Below are 20,183 nucleotides of genomic sequence, written 5' to 3'. Positions count from 1 at the left end.
ATTCCCCTCCACCCCTTCGCCGCCACCCTTTCGAGACGACGTCGCTTAACCGCCAACCGCAACAGCCATCCGGTTCGCTCTCCTCGTGTTCCTTGCAATAGCTTCACCCCGATTGTCGAGGAGGTCTGCTTTTTGCTGTACTGCGGTTCTGTTCGCTTCAGCCTTCAAGTCCGTCTGCAGGGCGCCGTTTTTGTGCCCCACGAGTAGTCCAGTATCTCTGGAGATACACGTATCCCGCCAGTTGTCACACGGCCTGGGACTATAGCAGTGTGGTTCGCGCACTGACGTCGCGTGGGGGAAGAGTTAACTATACTGTACGGGCTCCTAACGCGTACCAGTACTATAAAATTCATATCTTACGAGGTCAGCGTAAACTACCAGGACATGCTTCTTGCACCCAGACTGTCAGCTGTCATCCCTGGGGGGTTTAAGAACACATCGTCTGAAGACAGCATTGTTTTCGTTGCAGTTTTCATGCAACTTTTTGTGTGCATGCTGAAGAGAATTACTGTTATAAGGAAAAGTGGCAGCATAATGTTTTATGTATGGGTGAATACATATGAAATATTCTGTTTTCAGATAATGATGAATCTGTATTCGTTGCCGTTCGTTTGTAAGAGAATGAGAAAGGGAAAAATGGCGACGTCGCCTATAAGGTACTGTTACAGGTTTCCGATATTGTACAGGTACAATTCAAGAAACTGGCTGGTATAGTGAACTTTAAAAATGATCTTAGTGTTATTAGTGCAACGTAATTTTTAGATGTGACGTAGTAACTTTTTAATGCGTTCTTTATCCTAAGTTATTAATTGAACTATTATTTTGTATTAAAATATGGCCACAGAAAAGCTTTATGTAAACTGGAGCAGAGCTGTATCGCATTTGGCTATAACAGTGTATTAAATGAGGATCAAGGGTGAAATGAATGTGCACGCGTTTAAAATGTCCTCAAGCTAGTAATTAAAAAACGTCCTGAAAATAAACACAGAAGCGCAACCGGTGATATAAACATTTTAGGCCGCAGTAAAGTGTTTTCCAACGAAGTTGGAAACAAATTGGTAGAGTTTATTCTTACATTTGAACAAATATTGTTCAGTTTAAGCTTGTCGGTCGTAAGAAAACTTGCGTTCGACCCGATGCACAGCGAAACATATTGCCCCATAAATTCAGCGCAGATGTAGTCATGGCATACAAAAAACGGGCTGAAGGTGTCCATCCAAGAAATAATCAGATTCAGAGGAAATGATGAAAGCTCCAAGCAGAACTTCAAGGTTTTGCCAAGGGAACTATGAGCTAACGAGGAGCCCATGCAAATAATAATCATAATATTCTTAATCTAAGCACAGGAAAAGAAGAGGATATCTAGAACTGCAGATCCAACCGTGAAAAGAAAGTGTTTTGGAGACTCTGCCAGGAAGTCACAACAGAAACACAATCTGAAAACAGAAGAATCGTATAATGAGTTGCGCGAGGAGCAGCGAATGAAAGAAATGATCACATGCATGAAGTAAATACACCAGTTGCAGATGTTTAAAAAATTAAGTATAGTGTGTTTATTTCTCTCACAATTTTCAGTCTGTATATCAAATATCAAGAACAGAATTCTGCTGTTGAGGATGGCATTGTTTAAATAATTTTGTGAGTTACTCTTTAGGCCATAATAAATAAAATCTCAAAAATGGCGCAGTTTAGGTTACTCTCCCCTTTGTATGAGAGTCCATGTAATGCGGGGAAGCGCGGGGAGGGGGGAGGGGCGTGGCTTGGCTTTAGCTTGCCCTCTTGCCCTCTTTCCCTCTCCTCTCTCCCCTCCCCAACCAAAAATACACGTGTTTCTTCTTAATCTATTCAAAAACAAGAAAAATACTTTGCAACATAGCTTTCAGACTTCACTGTTTCGAAAATTTTCCGCTGTTGTAGTTCGTATTTATAAAAGGCCAGGGAATCCGTGCGAAACTTTTTCACTTTTATATGATGGTATTTGGAATGAATGTAGTCGTTGTGCTAGGGATAGTTGTGGGAATGAAGAGGGAACATCTTTAAAAATGAACCGAATAACGTGAAGTAGTGATCATGATCTTATGATTCATCCTTGTAAGCATATTTCCATGTGCCCAAAAACGTGTTTTGCGTTCTGAAAGTTTGTCCAGGCTTGTGCGAGGGGAAGAGATTAGGGATTCTCTGTAGGGCCACATAACATATAACAAACATTTCCAGTTTCAGTAAGCACGTTAGGCCATATTAGCAATAGGTAAATCACAATTCCATGCGACAATGACAAATATGTTATTTCGGAAAGTATATTCGTTTAGAAATGTCAGCACGTACGACGGACAGAGATAGGGAAATCCCGCAGTGGTCACGGTTATTATCTGTGACAGTTCTGTGTATAAATTATGAAGTAATAAGTACTTTAAAACAATTAAAGTGGTATTTGTAATAAGATAATACGAAAAGGGAGCCTCTTATTCGTGATTAATAAGTTAGCTTCGTAAAATACAGGTATGAATCTGGGGATCCATGATGCCGGTTTGCCTGTAATAATAAAAGTCCTTTCATGTTAAAATTTTCCACAATTAGTGAGTTTTATCGCAAAATCAGAATGCAATGTCAGAAGTTGGTTAAGAAACCATTCTAACGATACCTCTTTCATCCCTGTGCGATTAGTATGTGTTGAGAAAAAGGGATGCTGACTTGAGAAATAATATATATGATCAAGAAAAACTATATACAATTTCTGCGAATTCGTCCCCCCCCCCTACCACTCCCCTTCCTGGCAAGAGCGCCCATATCTGCTGGCAAAAGAGGGGATGGGGGCGCCGCCTCCCCTAGCTGCCAGGGAAAGGGAAAGACCTAGTGTAGTCAGGTTTTTTCTTTCAAGATAATGATTTAAAAGTCTGTATTACGCTAATTTTTAACAGGTTCGGAAATGGAAGTTTTCAACGGTTAATTACTAGCCACCATTCGACTTCCAAAATACTAAAAACACAAGCCTACAAACAGTTGGCAGCTGCCCTTGCCGCCTGGGTTCCACTCCAATGAGAGCGGATAGGATTACTTTGTTCTATTTTATGTTGATAGTTTCCGTGTTAGGTGCGTCTATGTGCCACTGAATAAAAGCGGTGTTATTACGCCGTACGTATTTCAAAGGCATCAGCGACCTGACGTACTAGAAACCGTGTTTTCGGTTTAGAAAGCATTATGGTTCGTTCTGATTTTCTGTAAGGTAATAATGGTTCAAATTTGTACGCACAAGCTTTGTAATATGTGTGGAAGAGAAGCTGTGTGGGTGGGTTGTGAGTCTTCGTTGGATAGCTCAGTCTCTTGAGCAATTGCCTGCGAAAGTAAAAAGTCCTAAGTTGGTGTCCAGGTTCGTCATACCGTTTCAAAACCTAGCAGTTGCGTATCGATTTATTAAAAATTTTTTTATATCTACAAAATCAAAGGTTAACTAACATCTTCTGTTTGATTTACACAATTTTGTTTTTGGCTCATCAGTCTTCTGACTGGTTTGGAGTGGCCAGCGATGAATTCTCCTGTACCAACCTCTTCATCTCAGAGCAGCACATGCGACCTATGTCCTCAATTATTTTCTGGATGTATTCCAGTCTCTGTCTTCCTCTGCAGTCTTTGACAAGTACAGCTCCTCTTAGTACCGTAGAAGTTATTTCCTGATGCCTTACAGACGTCCTACCATCCTATCGCCTCTTTAAACGTTCTTGTGTAACATAATCAATTACGAAAGGATACTGTCGAGGAGTGGGTCAGACTTAGCGTAGTGGGTTGTTTCCAGAACTAAATTTCACTCTCCAGCGAACGGTGCGCTGATTTGAAACTTCCTGTCAGATTGTATGGCGCACAGTTTTAATCTGCCAGAAAGTTTCAAAACAGCGCCCAGACCGCTGCGGATTGAAAATTCATTCTGATTACTACCGTTCGTTTGAAAACAGTCCGCTTGCCGAAGCTCACTCTGTACTTCTGACCCAGATATGCTGATAGGATTCCTTGGTATGGTCTTTTGTAAACGCGGCAGCTTATGACTGATAGTGTTTTGGGTCAATAAGCATTAGCAAAAACTTTAATTTATATCTGCCCGATATGCAACAGATCCTTCTAAAATACTGTAAAATAACTTGCTGCGTTTCATGAAGGCATAGATAAATACGGAACGCTTCATGAATCTGTCCGTCTTTACAAATAATAACGAAAGAGGATCGACAAAATCTTCTCTTGCGTTACGTGTCTCGGAGCGGTGGGGAGAGGTAGGAAACACGAAGCCGCTCCCAGTGTGTCGGCTGTCTCATCTCCACTTTGGCCACCTGTTCTCAGATCTCGCCGACTTGTCGAGATAGCGCGCCTAGCCTTGTGTTTCCGTATGGAAATGGAATAACTCCGCGATGAATAGGAAATGAGAGCGAGGCCGGCTGTTATTTCTGCCTTCCGTCGTCGTAGTTTTACCGCGAGGAAACTTTCCCGCAGAACTTTACGGGGCGTGTTTGGCGAGCGGTCCGTTTCCGATGCCAGAATTCAAAACGAATTCCTGATGGTTTTTTTAACTCCTTTTGCTCAAAAGAGACTGCTTTCTCTGGCTGATTTCTTCCTCAAACTTGTATCAGAAATCAACTATGCTCTTTCTTACGTCGACCGGGAGTACGTCTACGTAGGCGAGAAATTGTACAAAAGGCATAACAAAAATGCGAAAGTACTCGATATAATGCCTTCCTGCACTCTAGACCAGTCCTCTTCATGTGTGATGTCAATGTTGTTGCATCTCAATCGATGCGAGTACCGAAAGAATCTCTGTGAAGGGCGGCGACTTGTGTTAAGCAGCCGGTCCTTTTATGGCTGAGTGTCGGACGAATGGTAATAACAATACTGCACAGTTACTCACAATTGGGAAACGTGGTCCAAGGTTGCAGCTTTCACGAAAATTATTAGGTTTATTCGAATCTCGAATTGAAAATCATTAGGCTTGAGTACAACATAACTCATCTGCAAATTGTGTATCTTCAGTTATATAAACCAGTTTTGTGAAAAGTAAATGCGAGGAAATTTATGATATAGGCTAATTTACTGGCAATTAGCACGACTTATTAACTTGATATGGTTGTGGAATAAAACGGATGACGAAATCACTGGTTTTAAACTTAGCTACACTGTGCCTATATACCCACTGACATAAACTTATGTCTGTGTCTGATAAGACTGAAAATCTGGATTGTGGTAAGGTCTTATGGGACCACCTGCTGAGATCATCAGTCCCTAAGCCTACACACTACTTAATCTGACTTAAACTAACTTACGCTAAGGACAGCCCGAGGGAGGACTCGAACTTTGGCACGGGTGGAGCCGCACGGACCGTGACAAGGCGCTTCTAACCCGCGCGGCCCAGATAAGACTGCCGTTCGGTATTTTTATCGCACTTGGTGCAAGGCGCAATGGTTGGTTGGTTGGTTTTGGGGAAAGAGACAAAACAGCGAGGTCATCGGTCTCATCGGATTAGGGAGGGAAGTCGGCCGTGCCCTTTCAAAGGAACCATCCCGGCATTTTCCTGGAGCGATTTAGGGAAATCACGGAAAACCTAAATCAGGATGGCCGGACGCGGGATTGAACCGTCGTCCTCCCGAATGCGAGTCCAGTGTGCTAACCACTGCGCCACCTCGCTCGGTCAAGGCGCAATGAACACTTAAATATCAAAATATGATTTCCATGTCTAAATTGTCTGTGTTATAATTTTACAACAGTATACAACACTTGTGGGTCACTTATCGGCACTCCTGATGTAACTTACCCATTAAGGGACAGTAGTCAATAACAGTAGTTCTATCCTTGTATCCACTTGCACGGCACGATGGACCTCAAATTAAGTGGCACAGTGTCATTCCCACGTCTAAATTGTCTGTGTTATTGTTCCATAATAATACAAGACACACGTGATTCACTTATGGCACTACTGGTCTAGCTTACAGTTGAAGATAAACCTGGCGCCGACTGTTGTTCGATCGTTATACCAAAGTATTGGATGCCGCGCGGGATTAGCCGAGCGGTCTAAGGCGCTGCAGTCATGGACTGTGCGGCTGGTCCCGGCGGAGGTTCGAGTCCTCCCTCGGGCATGTGTGTGTGTGTGTGTGTGTGTGTGTGTGTGTGTATGTATTTGTCCATAGGATAATTTAGGTAAAGTAGTATGTAAGCTTAGGGACTGATGACCTTAGCAGTTAAGTCCCATAAGATTTCACACACAACTGAACATTTTTGAAGCTCTTGGATGAAGGACAGACGATATAATAAGAGGGCATTCCTCACTGAAAGAAATCTAATGGCCTTGATTTTGGGAAGAAGTTCCACGCGACAGAGCCAAAAACGGAAATTAACTGCAAAACACTATACTTATGGTTGTTTTATTCCAATGTTAGCTGAGCTAGGCGAAGAACCATTGCTCAAGTGCAGGGCTATGAATTCAAATACTGCAGAAACACGTAAGTAGGCTCGGTGTAGGGGAAAATTGATTCTATTAAAAGGCAGAACTAATATCAGACTTCCAGAGAACCAGAAGAAAAATTCTTGAGGAGATATACGACTGTGAAACCTCATATAGTCCTAGTTATAGGATTACACACACACACACACACACACACACACACACACACACACACACACACACACACAAGCAATGTTGCGAAGAATGAACGCGTAACCACTTAAAGTATTGAGTTCGGAAGAAAGATAAGAAAGAATTGAAACACAGCACTTACTACTAAATCATGTTCAAAGATTCATCAGCTTTGTTGCCAAAAGTTTCGAGCTATGAAAGCGTCGCGATGCAAACAGTGGCCAAAAGTGCCACCCTGCCTTAAATTCACACGTGGTAAGATGTGAATGGCTGGAGCCACTCCATCCCTGTAATTGCAAATGTAATAAGCAGATACTAGTGTAGCGTGTATTCTCCACTGCTTCGTAACAGGTGTTTGTGGGAAAGTGGTAATGTTCACCTTGGTTCGGTCCCCACTGGGGCTGCAGTAAGCGGTAGCGCCGCCGTCTCAGCGGTACTCACCAGGCTTGATGCAGCTGAGTCCGCATGCGCCGTCGCAGAGACACTTTTTCTTCTTGCTCTTGCAATCCTCGTCCGTGCTGCACTTGCGGAGGCATTTCTGGCCCTGTAACACAGGCACGACGTAGCTTAGAGTCCATTTACATGTTCCTTTTAGCGCGCTACAAGAGTGCGCGCTGTTGCACGGGCTGCCTAACCCGCGACCTTCGCCCAGCTGTTGCATGTTGTGCGGAAGCAGCGGGAAGTCTATATCCGCGCTTGGAAACACGTACGACGTCACGCAAATGCTGCTGGTAGAAACCAAAGCGTTTACACACAAGCGTGCCTCCAAGCGGTGAAGACGTCTGCAACTGCGCACTTCACATGTACCGCGGTGCGATGACAAAGTGGTTTCGAGAAGAAAGGCGGCAGAATATAGCCACTTGGTGCCCGGAACACATGAATGTTTTAAATGACAATGTGATCTGAAACAGTGTTTCTTTGGCGTCAGAAGTTAATACTATCACAACGGGGACAATGTACTGTACGTTAAAAGAGTTTAGGCCCATAAAATAATGGACCAAATTATTACGAAAATAAAAACTCTGCATTCACAGTACCGCCGAGAAAGATACCGAAGACTCCGCGTAGCCAATAACTTATAGGAAAAAGTAATTGCTGTTCCCGTCACAGTGTCTTGCTTCGATAATTTCTGTTACACAATATGTACTACGAACTGATAATTACACTCGTTCATTCTCATAAAGTTTTTAAACGAGCTTTATAAATGAAATTATTTTCTAAGAAATATCAAGCTACGTCTCTCCTCCCGACTGCTCACCAATTTTTTCAACGATAATGATCTTTTTAGCCGGCCGCCGTGGCCGAACGGTTCTAGGCGGTTTAGTCCGGAACCGCACTGCTGCTACGGTCGCAGGTTCGAATCCTGCCTCGGGCATGGATGTGTGTGATGTTCTTAGGTCAGTTAGGCTCAAGTAGTTCTAAGTCTAGGGGTCTGATGACCTCAGATGTTAAGTCCCATGGTGCTTAGAGCCATTTTTTTTATCTTTTTCAACTTTTCGTGTTGTTCACTGCGACGGAATTCATGCGGTGGCCGCAGAAACAGCAAGAATTTGTGATCTACTTTCAGCTTGTCCTGTGTGAGTACAATACTGACGTGCACTTTGTGGTGCGTCTAACAACACACGAGTTTTCTCACTCACTTTAGCGGGAGTTCTATTGTGTGCGTCAAGGAACGAGTTATTGGGCAATTAGAGGACAAAATGTAAGAAACGTCGTTTAGGTAGATGCAGAAGCAAAGGCGCTAGGGCAGGGTAAATGCCGAACCTGAATTTTTGTGTTGCAAAAGTATTCTGCCAATGACGTGAGACAAGACTCCAGTCGTATATACAGTTCATGGATGTAAGTCACATGCGGATATTCATTGTATTTGCGATATCAGTCAGACCAAAATAGTTGCCACAAGTTGCATCAGACAGTTCAGTTTGGGCTTTCGTGACACGCGGTTCTTTTACTCTTTCTGAGATACGAATGCGTTATTGTATGATTTGTGAGACAAGAAGTAGTTCATTTATACTTTTCAAGACGCGAGAAATAGGATATTTCACATATGAGTGTGTCTCATTCAAGCCACGTCAGTTTCGTAATAATATGGTTTTATATTCCAACATACTTTTTTTTAAATTTTCATTTATGCAGAAACTTGTAACTGTGTGAACACATGCGACCATTTTGTCAAAAATCAACCAAAAAACTGACGCGAAAACTAAATATTCCATATATATAAAAGAAAGTTGTGTTAGTTACACTGTTTATAACTCAAGAACGGCTGGATTTGGCTGAAAATTGGCGGAGAGGTAGCTTAGAACCAGGAGACGAACATAAGATACTTTTTATCCCGTTCGACCGCTATAAAACGTGGTATAACAAAAACGCATCTGGCATGGAATAACAAAAGGCAAATGTCAGCTAAACGTCACTATAAAACGTGGTGTAATTTTGTCTCATCGAATGACGCACTTATCAACAAAGTATTCCCAAACATCATTACTAACTACAAAAGTAATGAATGGTTGAGTGAGCGAGCAATTTTAGGGGCTAAGAATAAAGATGTAGAAGACCTAAACTACATAATTATGAATGAGATCATTGGTAAAATGCATTCATTCAAATCTATTGACTGTGTAACAAATGAAGATGAAGCCACCAACTATCCAACTGAATTTTTAAACTACTTGGATGTGCCTGGCTTACCACCGCACAATTTACGCCTAAAATTTGGCTCCGTAGTAATCATGCTTCGAAACATAAACCAACCAAAACTGTGCAACGGTACGCGTTTGGTGGTAAGTAAATTGATGAACAATGTTATTTACGCGACGATACTCAAAGGAAAATTCGAAGGTGAGGAACTTCTCATTCCGAGGATCCCGATGATCCCAACCGATATGCCGTCTGGGTTTAAAAGACCTCAATTTCCGATCCGTCTTGCATTGGCCATGACCATTAACAAATCACAAGGCCAATCCTTGAAAGTTTGTGGTTTAAATCTGGAATATCCAAGTTTTTCACATGGTCAATTATATGTGGCATGTTCATGGGTCGGGAGACCATCTGCGTTGTTTGTTCTTGCGCCTGATAGTAAAAAATGTCGTGGTTTTTGTGAAAAATAGGTTCACTTTATTTTTAATTTTTTATACCAACTGCCAGAGAATCATACTTAATCTTGGGTAACAAGTATGCAGAAAAGAATTATGATGGGGATTTCAAACAACGAAGGTCACTCTTGATGACTAAAGATAAATAATCACTCACTTAGTCATAGACCGGACTACTATTTGCCACAGTTAATATATTTTACGTGAGACATACGCGTTACAGTCCTGGATAATGCATTAATTTTCATTACTGATCCGTTGATTGAAAAAATGGGCAGTTACCCGCATAAAAACCTTTCGCATATGCAGGTATTTACCTGCAGGATAACCACAGGTACACCAACTTCGATCTTGGTGTGTCGTGGGAACTTTTAAATACGATGGCCCATACCTGCCATTCTATCATGTCTCACCGTCGATTCATCTTATTGCGGTGCTTCCATACAGCTGACACACAGATACAACTTTGCTGCCATGACTTACGCCAGCAGTGGTACGCGACAGCACATGCTGGCACCAGTTCTGTACCAGCTGCTGCGCTCCATAGCGACCGGTGTACAGTTTTAAGGGTCTCACAAATATTTTGTACGGTGAGCTTGCTTACGTAATATCGGATCTGTTACTTAACTGGGTAGAAGATATAGAAGCTGATACTGTTTACAGTGAAATGAGGCTGTGTAATACTAAGGGATGCTTGGGTGCTGTAAGGCATCAAAATCTTTATACGGGTCTCGTCAGAGGATGATAATGGGTGTCGTCAAATGGTTATTGGCTTTTATGGAAATGAGGTAGTGAAAGAGGAGGTGATATACTGCGAAGAGAGGGCAGGAGGATCTTTAACTGACAATGAAGACAGATTTCTGTCCGAATTTCTTCATTAGGATGTCAGTTAATAAGATGTGGTAGGATGTTTATAGAGGGAATTACGCACTGTAAAGGAAACGCAGCGGCATATGTACAGTGACAACTGACTTTCACTCCTCTGGTGTGGGGAATATACGGGATCTATAAACTGATAAGCCAAAACATTATGACCACTGCCCACCGTGACGCTGCACGCCGCGTGGTGGCGTTGCGGTGACGTGAGGCGGTGACAAAAGCATGTAAGTGGAGCAGACGATGGCGGGGAATCACCCTAGCGAAGATTTGGGGTGCAAATGGGGAAATCCACTCAGATAAGCGATTCTAAGAAAGAGTAAATTATTATTACACTGAGCCTGTGTATCTCGAAAACGGCGAAGCTGGTTGAATGTTCACGTGTTAATGTCGTGAGCATCTACGGAAAGTGGTAGGACAATGAAAGCACCACTAGGGGCTAAATGGTTAAACGTCCACGACTCTTCACAGAACGTGGGGTTAGGAGGCGTGTCTGCTCAGCAAAGTAGGATACATGGTGGGTGATCTGTGGAATCTCTGCCAAAAGAGCATAATGCTGGTGCACGCACAAGTGTTTCACAGCATACCGTTCATCGTACATTGTCAAACATGGAGCTCCGCACCCAACGTATTACATGGTGAACCAACGACATCGTCAATTACGACTGCAGTGGGTACGGGACCATCGGGATTCGACCGGCGATCAATGGAAACGTGTCCGGTCTTCGGGTGAATCACATTTTTGCTACACTAGGTCGCTGGTCGTCTCCACAAACGCCGTCATCGAGGTGAACGGTGGGTCGAAACCTGCAGAGCGTCACGGACGCAGGCTGGTGGGAGCAATATTATGCTATAGGAGAAATACTCCTGTGTTGGTATGGCAGTTGTGGTAGTAATCGAAGACACGCAACAGCTGCGAACCACCTGCATCCCTTCATGCTTGATGTCTTCCCTGACGGCACTGTCATCTTTCAGCAGTATAACTGTCCGTGTCTCGGAGCCAGAATTGTGCTGCAGTGCTTTGAGGAGCATTACAGTGCACTCACGCTGATGTCTTGGCGACCAAATTAGCCTGATGTAAATCATATGTAACCCATCGGGGTAGATATCGGATGGCATCATCGCGTATGAAATCAGCGGCCCGTTATTTGCGCGAACTACATAGCCTATGCGTAGATATCTAATGCCACATACCTGCACAAACCTGCCAACAACGGATTCCTGATATGCAGAATCAGTTACGTATTTCATTTCAAAGACGGGCAAAGAAGCTGTTAAGCAACTGGTCATTATGTTTTGCCTCATCAGTGTATATGAAGTATGATTCTGTGACGACGTTACAAATTTTCGAAGATGATGGAGAAGGATAAACGTAACATTTTGAGCTAAGGGTCCATGTACCGTAAAAGAAGGTTAAAAGCGAAAACTGTTCTGATACCTCTGACACTGGTTCAAATGGTTCAAATGGCTCTGAGCACTATGGGACTCAACTGCTGTGGTCATTAGTCCCCTAGAACTTAGAACTAGTTAAACCTAACTAACCTAAGGACATCACAAACATCCATGCCCGAGGCAGGATTCGAACCTGCGACCGTAGCGGTCTTGCGGTTCCAGACTGCAGCGCCTTTAACCGCACGGCCACTTCGGCCGGCTCTGACACTGGAATACATGTACCAGTACTGTTGTTGCTAAGACTGTAAGGTAAGAAACTTTCAGAGGTGGTAGTATGGACCAAAACATGGAAAAAATGTCTAGTGAAAATGGGCTCTGAACTCGATACCTTCAGAACTACGAGCACTTGTTCCATAGAAGAGACGTGTTCCACAATAGAGGAGATGAACAACTCCTTTTTGGAGCCCATATCTACTGGACATTTTTTCCTAATTTTGGTCCATACTACGATCTCTGAAAGTTGCTTGTTCTACTTTCTTAGCAACAACAGTACCAGTACAACATGTATTCCTGTGTCAGAGCTATCAGAAGGGTTTCCGCTTATAACTTTCCACTCATTAGTTTCTGGTACGGAGACCGTTACCTGGTATTGATACAGTTATCATTCTCTAGCATCCTAGGAAGTTTGTAAGGTCACGGAATTACCGTGTATGGATATATACATTTACAGGCACCGGCGTCTATAACTTTGATGTGCGTAATTCACTGATGTTGTTGTTGTTGTTGTGGTCTTCAGTCCAGAGACTGGTTTGATGCACCTCTCCATGCTACTCTATCCTGTGCAAGCTTCTTCATCTCCCAGTACCTAATGCAACCTACATCCTTCTCAATCTGCTTAGTGTATTGATCTCTTTGTCTCCCTCTACGATTTTTACCCTCCACGCTGCCCTCCAATGCTAAATTTGTGATCCCTTGATGTCTCAAAACATGTCCTACCAAACGATCCCTTCTTCTAGTCAAGTTGTGCCACAAACTTCTCTTCTCCCCAATCCTATTCAATACCTCCTCATTAGTTACGTGATCTACCCACCTAATCTTCAGCATTCTTCTGTAGCACCACATTTCGAAAGCTTCTATTCTCTTCTTGTCCAAACTGGTTATCGTCCATGTTTCACTTCCATACATGGCTACACTCCATACAAATACTTTCAGAAACGACTTCCTGACACTTAAATCTATACTCGATGTTAACAAATCTCTATTCTTCAGAAACGATTTCCTTGCCATTGCCAGTCTACATTTTATATCCTCTCTACTCCGACCATCATCAGTTATTTTGCTCCCTAAATAGCAAAACTCCTTTACTACTTTAAGTGTCTCATTTCCTAATCTAATCCCCTCAGCATCACCCGATTTAATTTGACTACATTCCATTATCCTCGTTTTGCTTTTGATGATGTTCATCTTATATCCTCCTTTAAAGACACTGTCCATTCCGTTCAACTGCTCTTCCAAGTCCTTTGCTGTGTCAGACAGAATTACAATGTCACCGGCGAACCTCAAAGTTTTTACTTCTTCTCCATGAATTTTAATACCTACTCCGAATTTTTCTTTTGTTTCCTTTACTGCTTGCTCAATATACAGATTGAATAACATCGGGGAGAGGCCACAACCCTGACTCACACCTTTCCCAACCACTGCTTCCCTTGCATGCCCCTCGACTCTTATAACTGCCATCTGCTTTCTGTACAAATTGTAAATAGCCTTTCGCTCCCTGTATTTTACCCCTGCCACCTTCAGAATTTGAAAGAGAGTATTCCAGTTAACGTTGTCAAAAGCTTTCTCTAAGTCTACAAATGCTAGAAACGTAGGTATGCCTTTTCTTAATCTTTCTTCTAAGATAAGTCGTAAGGTTAGTATTGCCTCACGTGTTCCAACATTTCTCCGGAATCCAAACTGATCTTCCCCGAGGTCTGCTTCTACCAGTTTTTCCATTCGTCTGTAAAGAATTCGCGTTAATATTTTGCAGCTGTGACTTATTAAACTGATAGTTCGGTAATTTTCACATCTGTCTACACCTGCTTTCTTTGGGATTGGAATTATTATATTCTTCTTGAAGTGTGAGGGTATTTTTCCTGACTCATACATCTTGCTCACCAGATGGTAGAGTTTTGTCATGACTGGCTCTCCCAAGGCCATCAGTAGTTCTAATGGAATGTTGTCTACTTCCGGGGCCTTGTTTCGACTCCGGTCTTTCAGTGCTCTGTCAAACTCTTCACGCAGTATCTTATCTCCCATTTCATCTTCATCTACATCCTCTTCCATTTCCATAATATTGTCCTCAAGTACATCGCCCTTGTATAAACCCTCTATATAGTCCTTCCACCTTTTTGCCTTCCCTTCTTTGCTTGGAACTGGGTTGCCATCTGAGCTCTTGATATTCATACAAGTGGTTCTCTTCTCTCCAAAGGTCTCTTTAATTTTTCTGTAGGCAGTATCTATCTTACCCCTAGTGAGACAAGCCTCTACATCCTTACATTTGTCCTCTAGCCATCCCTGCTTAGCTATTTTGCACTTCCTGTCGATCTCATTTTTGAGACGTTTGTATTCCTTTTCGCCTGCTTCATTTACTGCATTTTTATATTTTCTCCTTTCATCAATTAAATTCAATATTTCTTCTGTTACCCAAGGATTTCTATTAGCCCTCGTCTTTTTACCTACTTGATCCTCTGCTGCCTTCACTACTTCATCCCTCAGAGCTACCCATTCTTCTTCTACTGTATTTCTTTCCCCCATTCCTGTCAATTGTTCCCTTATGCTCTCCCTGAAACTCTCTATAACCTCTGGTTCTTTCAGTTTATGCAGGTCCCATCTCCTTAAATTCCCACCTTTTTGCAGTTTCTTCAGTTTCAATCTGCAGTTCATAACCGATAGATTGTGGTCAGAATACACATCTGCCCCTGGAAATGTCTTACAATTTAAAACCTGGTTCCTAAATCTCTCTCGTACCATTACATAATCTATCTGATACCTATTAGTATCTCCAGGATTCTTCCAGGTATACAACCTTCTTTTATGATTCTTGAACCAAGTGTTAGCTATGATTAAGTTGTGCTCTATGCAAAATTCTACAAGGCGGCTTCCTCTTTCATTTCTTCCCACCAATCCATATTCACCTACTATGTTTCCTTCTCTCCCTTTTCCTACTGACGAATTCCAGTCACCCATGACTATTAAATTTTCGTCTCCCTTCACTACCTGAATATTTGATTTTGTATTTATAACCCTGTAATCACCTGACCAAAAGTCTTGTTCCTCCTGCCACCGAACTTCACTAATTCCCACTATATCTAACTTTAACCTATCCATTTCCCTTTTTAAATTTTGTAACCTACCTGCCCGATTAAGGGATCTGACATTCCACGCTCCGATCCGTAGAATGCCAGTTTTCTTTCTCCTGATAACGACGTCCTCTTGAGCAGTCCCCGCCCGGAGATCCGAATGGGGGACTATTTTACCTCCGGAATATTTTACCCAAGAGGACGCCATCATCAATTCAAATGGCTCTGAGCACTATGGGACTCAACTGCTGAGGTCATTAGTCCCCTAGAACTTAGAACTAGTTAAACCTAACTAACCTAAGGACATCACAAACATCCATGCCCGAGGCAGGATTCGAACCTGCGACCGTAGCGGTCCTGCGGTTCCAGACTGCAGCGCCTTTAACCGCACGGCCACTTCGGCCGGCCACGCCATCATCATTTAATCATACAGTAAATCATATAGGAGTGCGGGTTAGCTACTACAAACAGCATAGTGAACGCATTATTGTGGCCAAGATAGACACAAAGCCCATGCCTACTACAGTACTACAAGTTTATATGCCAACTAGCTCTGCAGAGGATGAAGAAATTTATGAAATGTATGACGAGATAAAAGAAATTATTCAGGTAGTGAAGGGAGACGAAAATTTAATAGTCATGGGTGACTGGAATTCGTCAGTAGGAAAAGGGAGAGAAGGAAACATAGTAGGTGAATATGGATTGGGGGGAAGAAATGAAAGAGGAAGCCGCCTTGTAGAATTTTGCACAGAGCATAACTTAATCATAGCTAACTGATAAGCCAGAGCATTATGACCATCGGCCTACTATCGATATAAACTCGTCCGGGCCATAGCAGCGACACTTGGCGAGGAACGACTGTTAGTTGGTTAGTTGGTTTGTGGGATTAAAGGGACCAGACTGCTACGGTCATCGGTCCCGGCTGTTAGTTAGAAACACGTAAGGTGTGTGTAGTGCCAGTGAACGTGCTGCTCATGTGTGGAATGAAGAAGGCACGCGACGTATCTGACTTTGACCGAGGGTAGATTGTGATGGCCTGGAGGCTCGGCACGAGCATTAAGGAAACTGCAGAACTTGTCAGTTGTTCGAAGAGTGCTGTGATGAGTGCATTTAACACCTGGCGAAATGGAGGCGAAACCACGTTCAAACGTCGTGGGGTTGAGCGGTAACCCGTCATTAATAGATGTCGGTCAGACTGGTAAAACATATAGCGGCGAAATGTGGCGGAACTAACACCACTCTTTAATACTGGGCAGAGTACAAGCGTGTCTCAACACACACTGCACCTGACGCTCCTAACGATGGAAATCCGCAGCTGACGACCCACGCGGGTCCTAATATTAGCACCACGGCATCGGCAACTACGGCTGAAATGAGCACGTGACCCTCGTCAGTGAATATTGACGCAGTGGCAGAGTGTTGCATAGTCTGATGAATCCCGATACCTTCTTCATCATGCCGACGGGAGGGAGCGAATCCGCCATTCCAAGGGAACAGGTCCTTATCACATGTACGCCAGGGCCGGCCACTGTGGCAGAGTGGTTCTAGGTGCTTCAATCCGGAACCACACTGCTGCTACGGTTGCAGGTTCGAATTCTGCCTCGGGCATGGACGTGTGTGATCTCCTTAGGTTAGTTAGGAAGTAGTTTTAAGTATAGGGGACTGATGACCTCAGATGTTAAGTCCCGTAATGCTTAGAGCCATTTGAACCATTTGTACGCTAGGATGGGGACACGCTGGCGGCGACTTCATTATGCTCTGGGGGACATTGACGTGGGCATCTATGGGTCCATATGGATCATGGATCTCGTCAAGGCACCATGACTAGTTCCAGACCACTTACACCACTTAATGACGACCATGGTTCCCGAAAGCAGTGGCATTCTTCAACAGGATAATGCGCCATGTCACAAGGCCAGCAGCGTGTTTGAGTGGTTCGAGGAACACAGTGGCGAGTTTCAGTTCATGTGCTGGTCCCCAACTCGTCAGATCTGAAACCGATCGATGACATCTGGGATGTGATGGTATCTAGCGTCAGAGCTTATCGCCCCCCTCCTCAGAATTTGCGGGAATTGTAGAAATTCTGTGTGGCGATGTGGTGCCAACTCCTACCAGCGACCTAAAAAGACCTCATTGCTTCCATGCCACGACACGTCGACGCTGTTATCCATACCAAAGGTGGACATACCGGGAATAGATAGGTGGACATAACGTTCTGGCTGATCACTGTGTAGGCAGTATTAATGTAGTTATCAGTGTGACTAATAACTTTACGAAGCGCTGTAAGGTCAGAGAGTACATTCATGTTGCGTTGAAATATCCAAACTCATTTATATAACACTCGTGCTCCTGGCATTGGCCCCTACCGCATGTATAAGTAGTCAGCACAGAGTGCAGAAGTTCGCGATGGATCTATGGGTTTGAACTTAACATGTCGACACATTTTTAAGGATATTTTCTGAGTATTTTGGAATGGGACACCCGTGATGTCCTGTCCTCGTTGCAGAGTAATTGCAACTCGTTGATTTCTTACCCACATTTGACTTTGCATTTGCAATGCGCTAAAAATTCCTGAACAATAGTGCAAACGTCGATGGTATATGCTGTGTATTTTTATTGGGAACAGATTTATTCCATTCACTCACGGAATTTCTGTTAATGACACTAATTCCTGTTATACTCGTTGTCCTCACGCGTGGATTCTGTACTGCTCCATCCTGTCTCGCGTTTGCTTTCACGACAGTGTTATTTACTCGTTTACTGTGATACATAGCAGAAATCATTACTGATGAATTGTCGGCCAATATACATCTAGTGTAAGAACTCACAAGGGAACCACCCCATCGCACCCCCATCAGATTTAGTTATAAGTTGGCACAGTGGATAGGCCTTGAAAAACTGAACACAGATCTATCGAGAAAACAGGAAGAAGTTGTGTGGAACTATGAAAAAAATAAGCAAAGTATACAAACTGAGTAGTCCATGCGCAAGATAGGCAACATCAAGGAAAGTGTGAGCTCAGGAACGCCGTGGTCCCGTGGTTAGCGTGAGCAGCTGTGGAACGAGAAGTCCTGGGTTCTAGTCTTCCCTCGAGTGAAGAGTTTAATTTTTTATTTTAAGACAATTATTATCTGTCACCAGTGTCGTATAGAACATATCAGACGTGTTTTCCTGTGGAAGAATCGGTTGACCTATGACCTTGCGATCAAATGTTTTCGGTTCCCATTGGAGAGCACGTCCTTTCGTCTACTAATCGCACCGTTTTGCGGTGCGGTCGCAAAACACAGACACTAAACGTATTACAGTGAACAGAGACGTCAATGAACGAATGGACAGATCATAACATTGCGAAAATAAAGAAAATAAATTTTTCACTCGAGGGAGGATTTGAACCAAGGACTTCTCGTTTCGCAGTTGGTCACGCTGACCACGAGACCACTGCGCTCTACAGCGCAAATTATCCTTGATGTTGCCTATCTTGCACATGGACTACTCAGTTTGTATATTTCGCTTATTTTTTTCATAGTTCCACACAACTTCTTCCTGTTTTCTCGATTGATCTCTGTTCAGTTTTTCAAGGCCTATCCACTGTGCCAACTTATAACTAAATCTGAGGGGGGTGCGATGGGGAGGTTCCCTTGTCAGTTATAGAATAGCACAAACACGCTATGCTGAGCTGTTCCTCCAGCAATAGTAACCACGTCACAGATCTTTTGCGTCTCTCCCTAGACGCGCTCAACAATCGGATTGCTTCCAAGTTAAAATATTTGCGTATTCCAGGGTTTTTCACTATTGCGAAGTTATTTTTTAAAAAATAAAGGAGACTGGGGTAACAAACAGAAATATTACTAATCACAATATTACGTTGTTAACTGTTGTTATTGTGGTCTTCAGTCCAGAGACTGGTTTGATGCAGCTCTCCATGCTACTCTATCCTGTGCAAGCTTCTTCATCTCCCAGTACCTACTGCAACCTAAATCCTTCTGAATTTACTTAGTGTATTCATCTCTTGGTCTCCCTCTACGAATTTTACCCTCCACCCTGCCCTCCAATACTAAATTGGTGAGTCCTTGATGCCTCAGAACATGTCCTACCAACCGATCCCTTCTTCTAGTCAAGTTGTACCACAAACTCCTCCTCTCCCCAATTCTATTCAATACCTCCTCATTAGTTATGTGATCTACCCATCTAATCTTCAGCATTCTTCTGTAGCACCACATTTCGAAAGCTTCTGTTCTCTTCTTGTCTAAACTATTTAACGTCCATGTTTCACTTCCATACATGGCTACACTCCATACAAATACTTTCAGAAACGACTTCCTGATACTTAAATCTAAACTCGATGTTAACAAATTTCTCTTCTTCAGAAACGCTTTCCTTGCCATTGCCAGTCTACATTTTATATCCTCTCTACTTCGACCGTCATCTGTTATTTTGCTCACCAAATAGCTAAACTCCTTTACTACTTTAAGTGTCTTATTTCCTAATCTAATTCCCTCAGCATCACCCGACTTAATTCGACTACATTCCATTATCCTCGTTTTGCTTTTGTTGATGTTCATCTTATAACCACCTTTCATGACACTGTCCAATCCGTTCAGCTGCTCTTCCAAGTCCTTTGATGTGTCTGACATAATTACAATGTCATCGGCGAACTTCAAAGTTTTTATTTCTTCTCCCTGGATTTTAATACCTACTCCAAATTTTTCTTTTGTTTCCTTTACTGCTTGCTCAATATACAGATTGAATAACATCGGGGAGAGGCTACAACCCTGTCTCACTTCCTTCCCAACCACTGCTTCCCTTTCACGCACCTCGACTCTTAGAACTGCCATCTGCTTTCTGTACAAATTGTAATTAGCCTTTCGCTCC

The 20,183-nt window shown here is 43.0% G+C and overlaps 1 protein-coding gene across 1 annotated transcript in view; it reads right to left on the bottom strand.

Moving 5' to 3' along the window:
- LOC126195510 (protein lev-9-like) overlaps positions 1 to 20,183 on the bottom strand; it is a 447,516-nt gene that overhangs the window by 377,826 nt on the left and 49,507 nt on the right. The window contains exon 2 of the mRNA XM_049934137.1: positions 7,049 to 7,151. Within this exon, the coding sequence (XP_049790094.1) occupies positions 7,049 to 7,151 (103 nt within the window). The remainder of the gene's footprint in view (positions 1 to 7,048; positions 7,152 to 20,183) is intronic.

Source organism: Schistocerca nitens, chromosome 7 (assembly GCF_023898315.1).
Source record: "Schistocerca nitens isolate TAMUIC-IGC-003100 chromosome 7, iqSchNite1.1, whole genome shotgun sequence".
Lineage (NCBI taxonomy): Eukaryota > Metazoa > Arthropoda > Insecta > Orthoptera > Acrididae > Schistocerca > Schistocerca nitens.
This window is presented reverse-complemented; position numbering and strand designations above follow the sequence as displayed.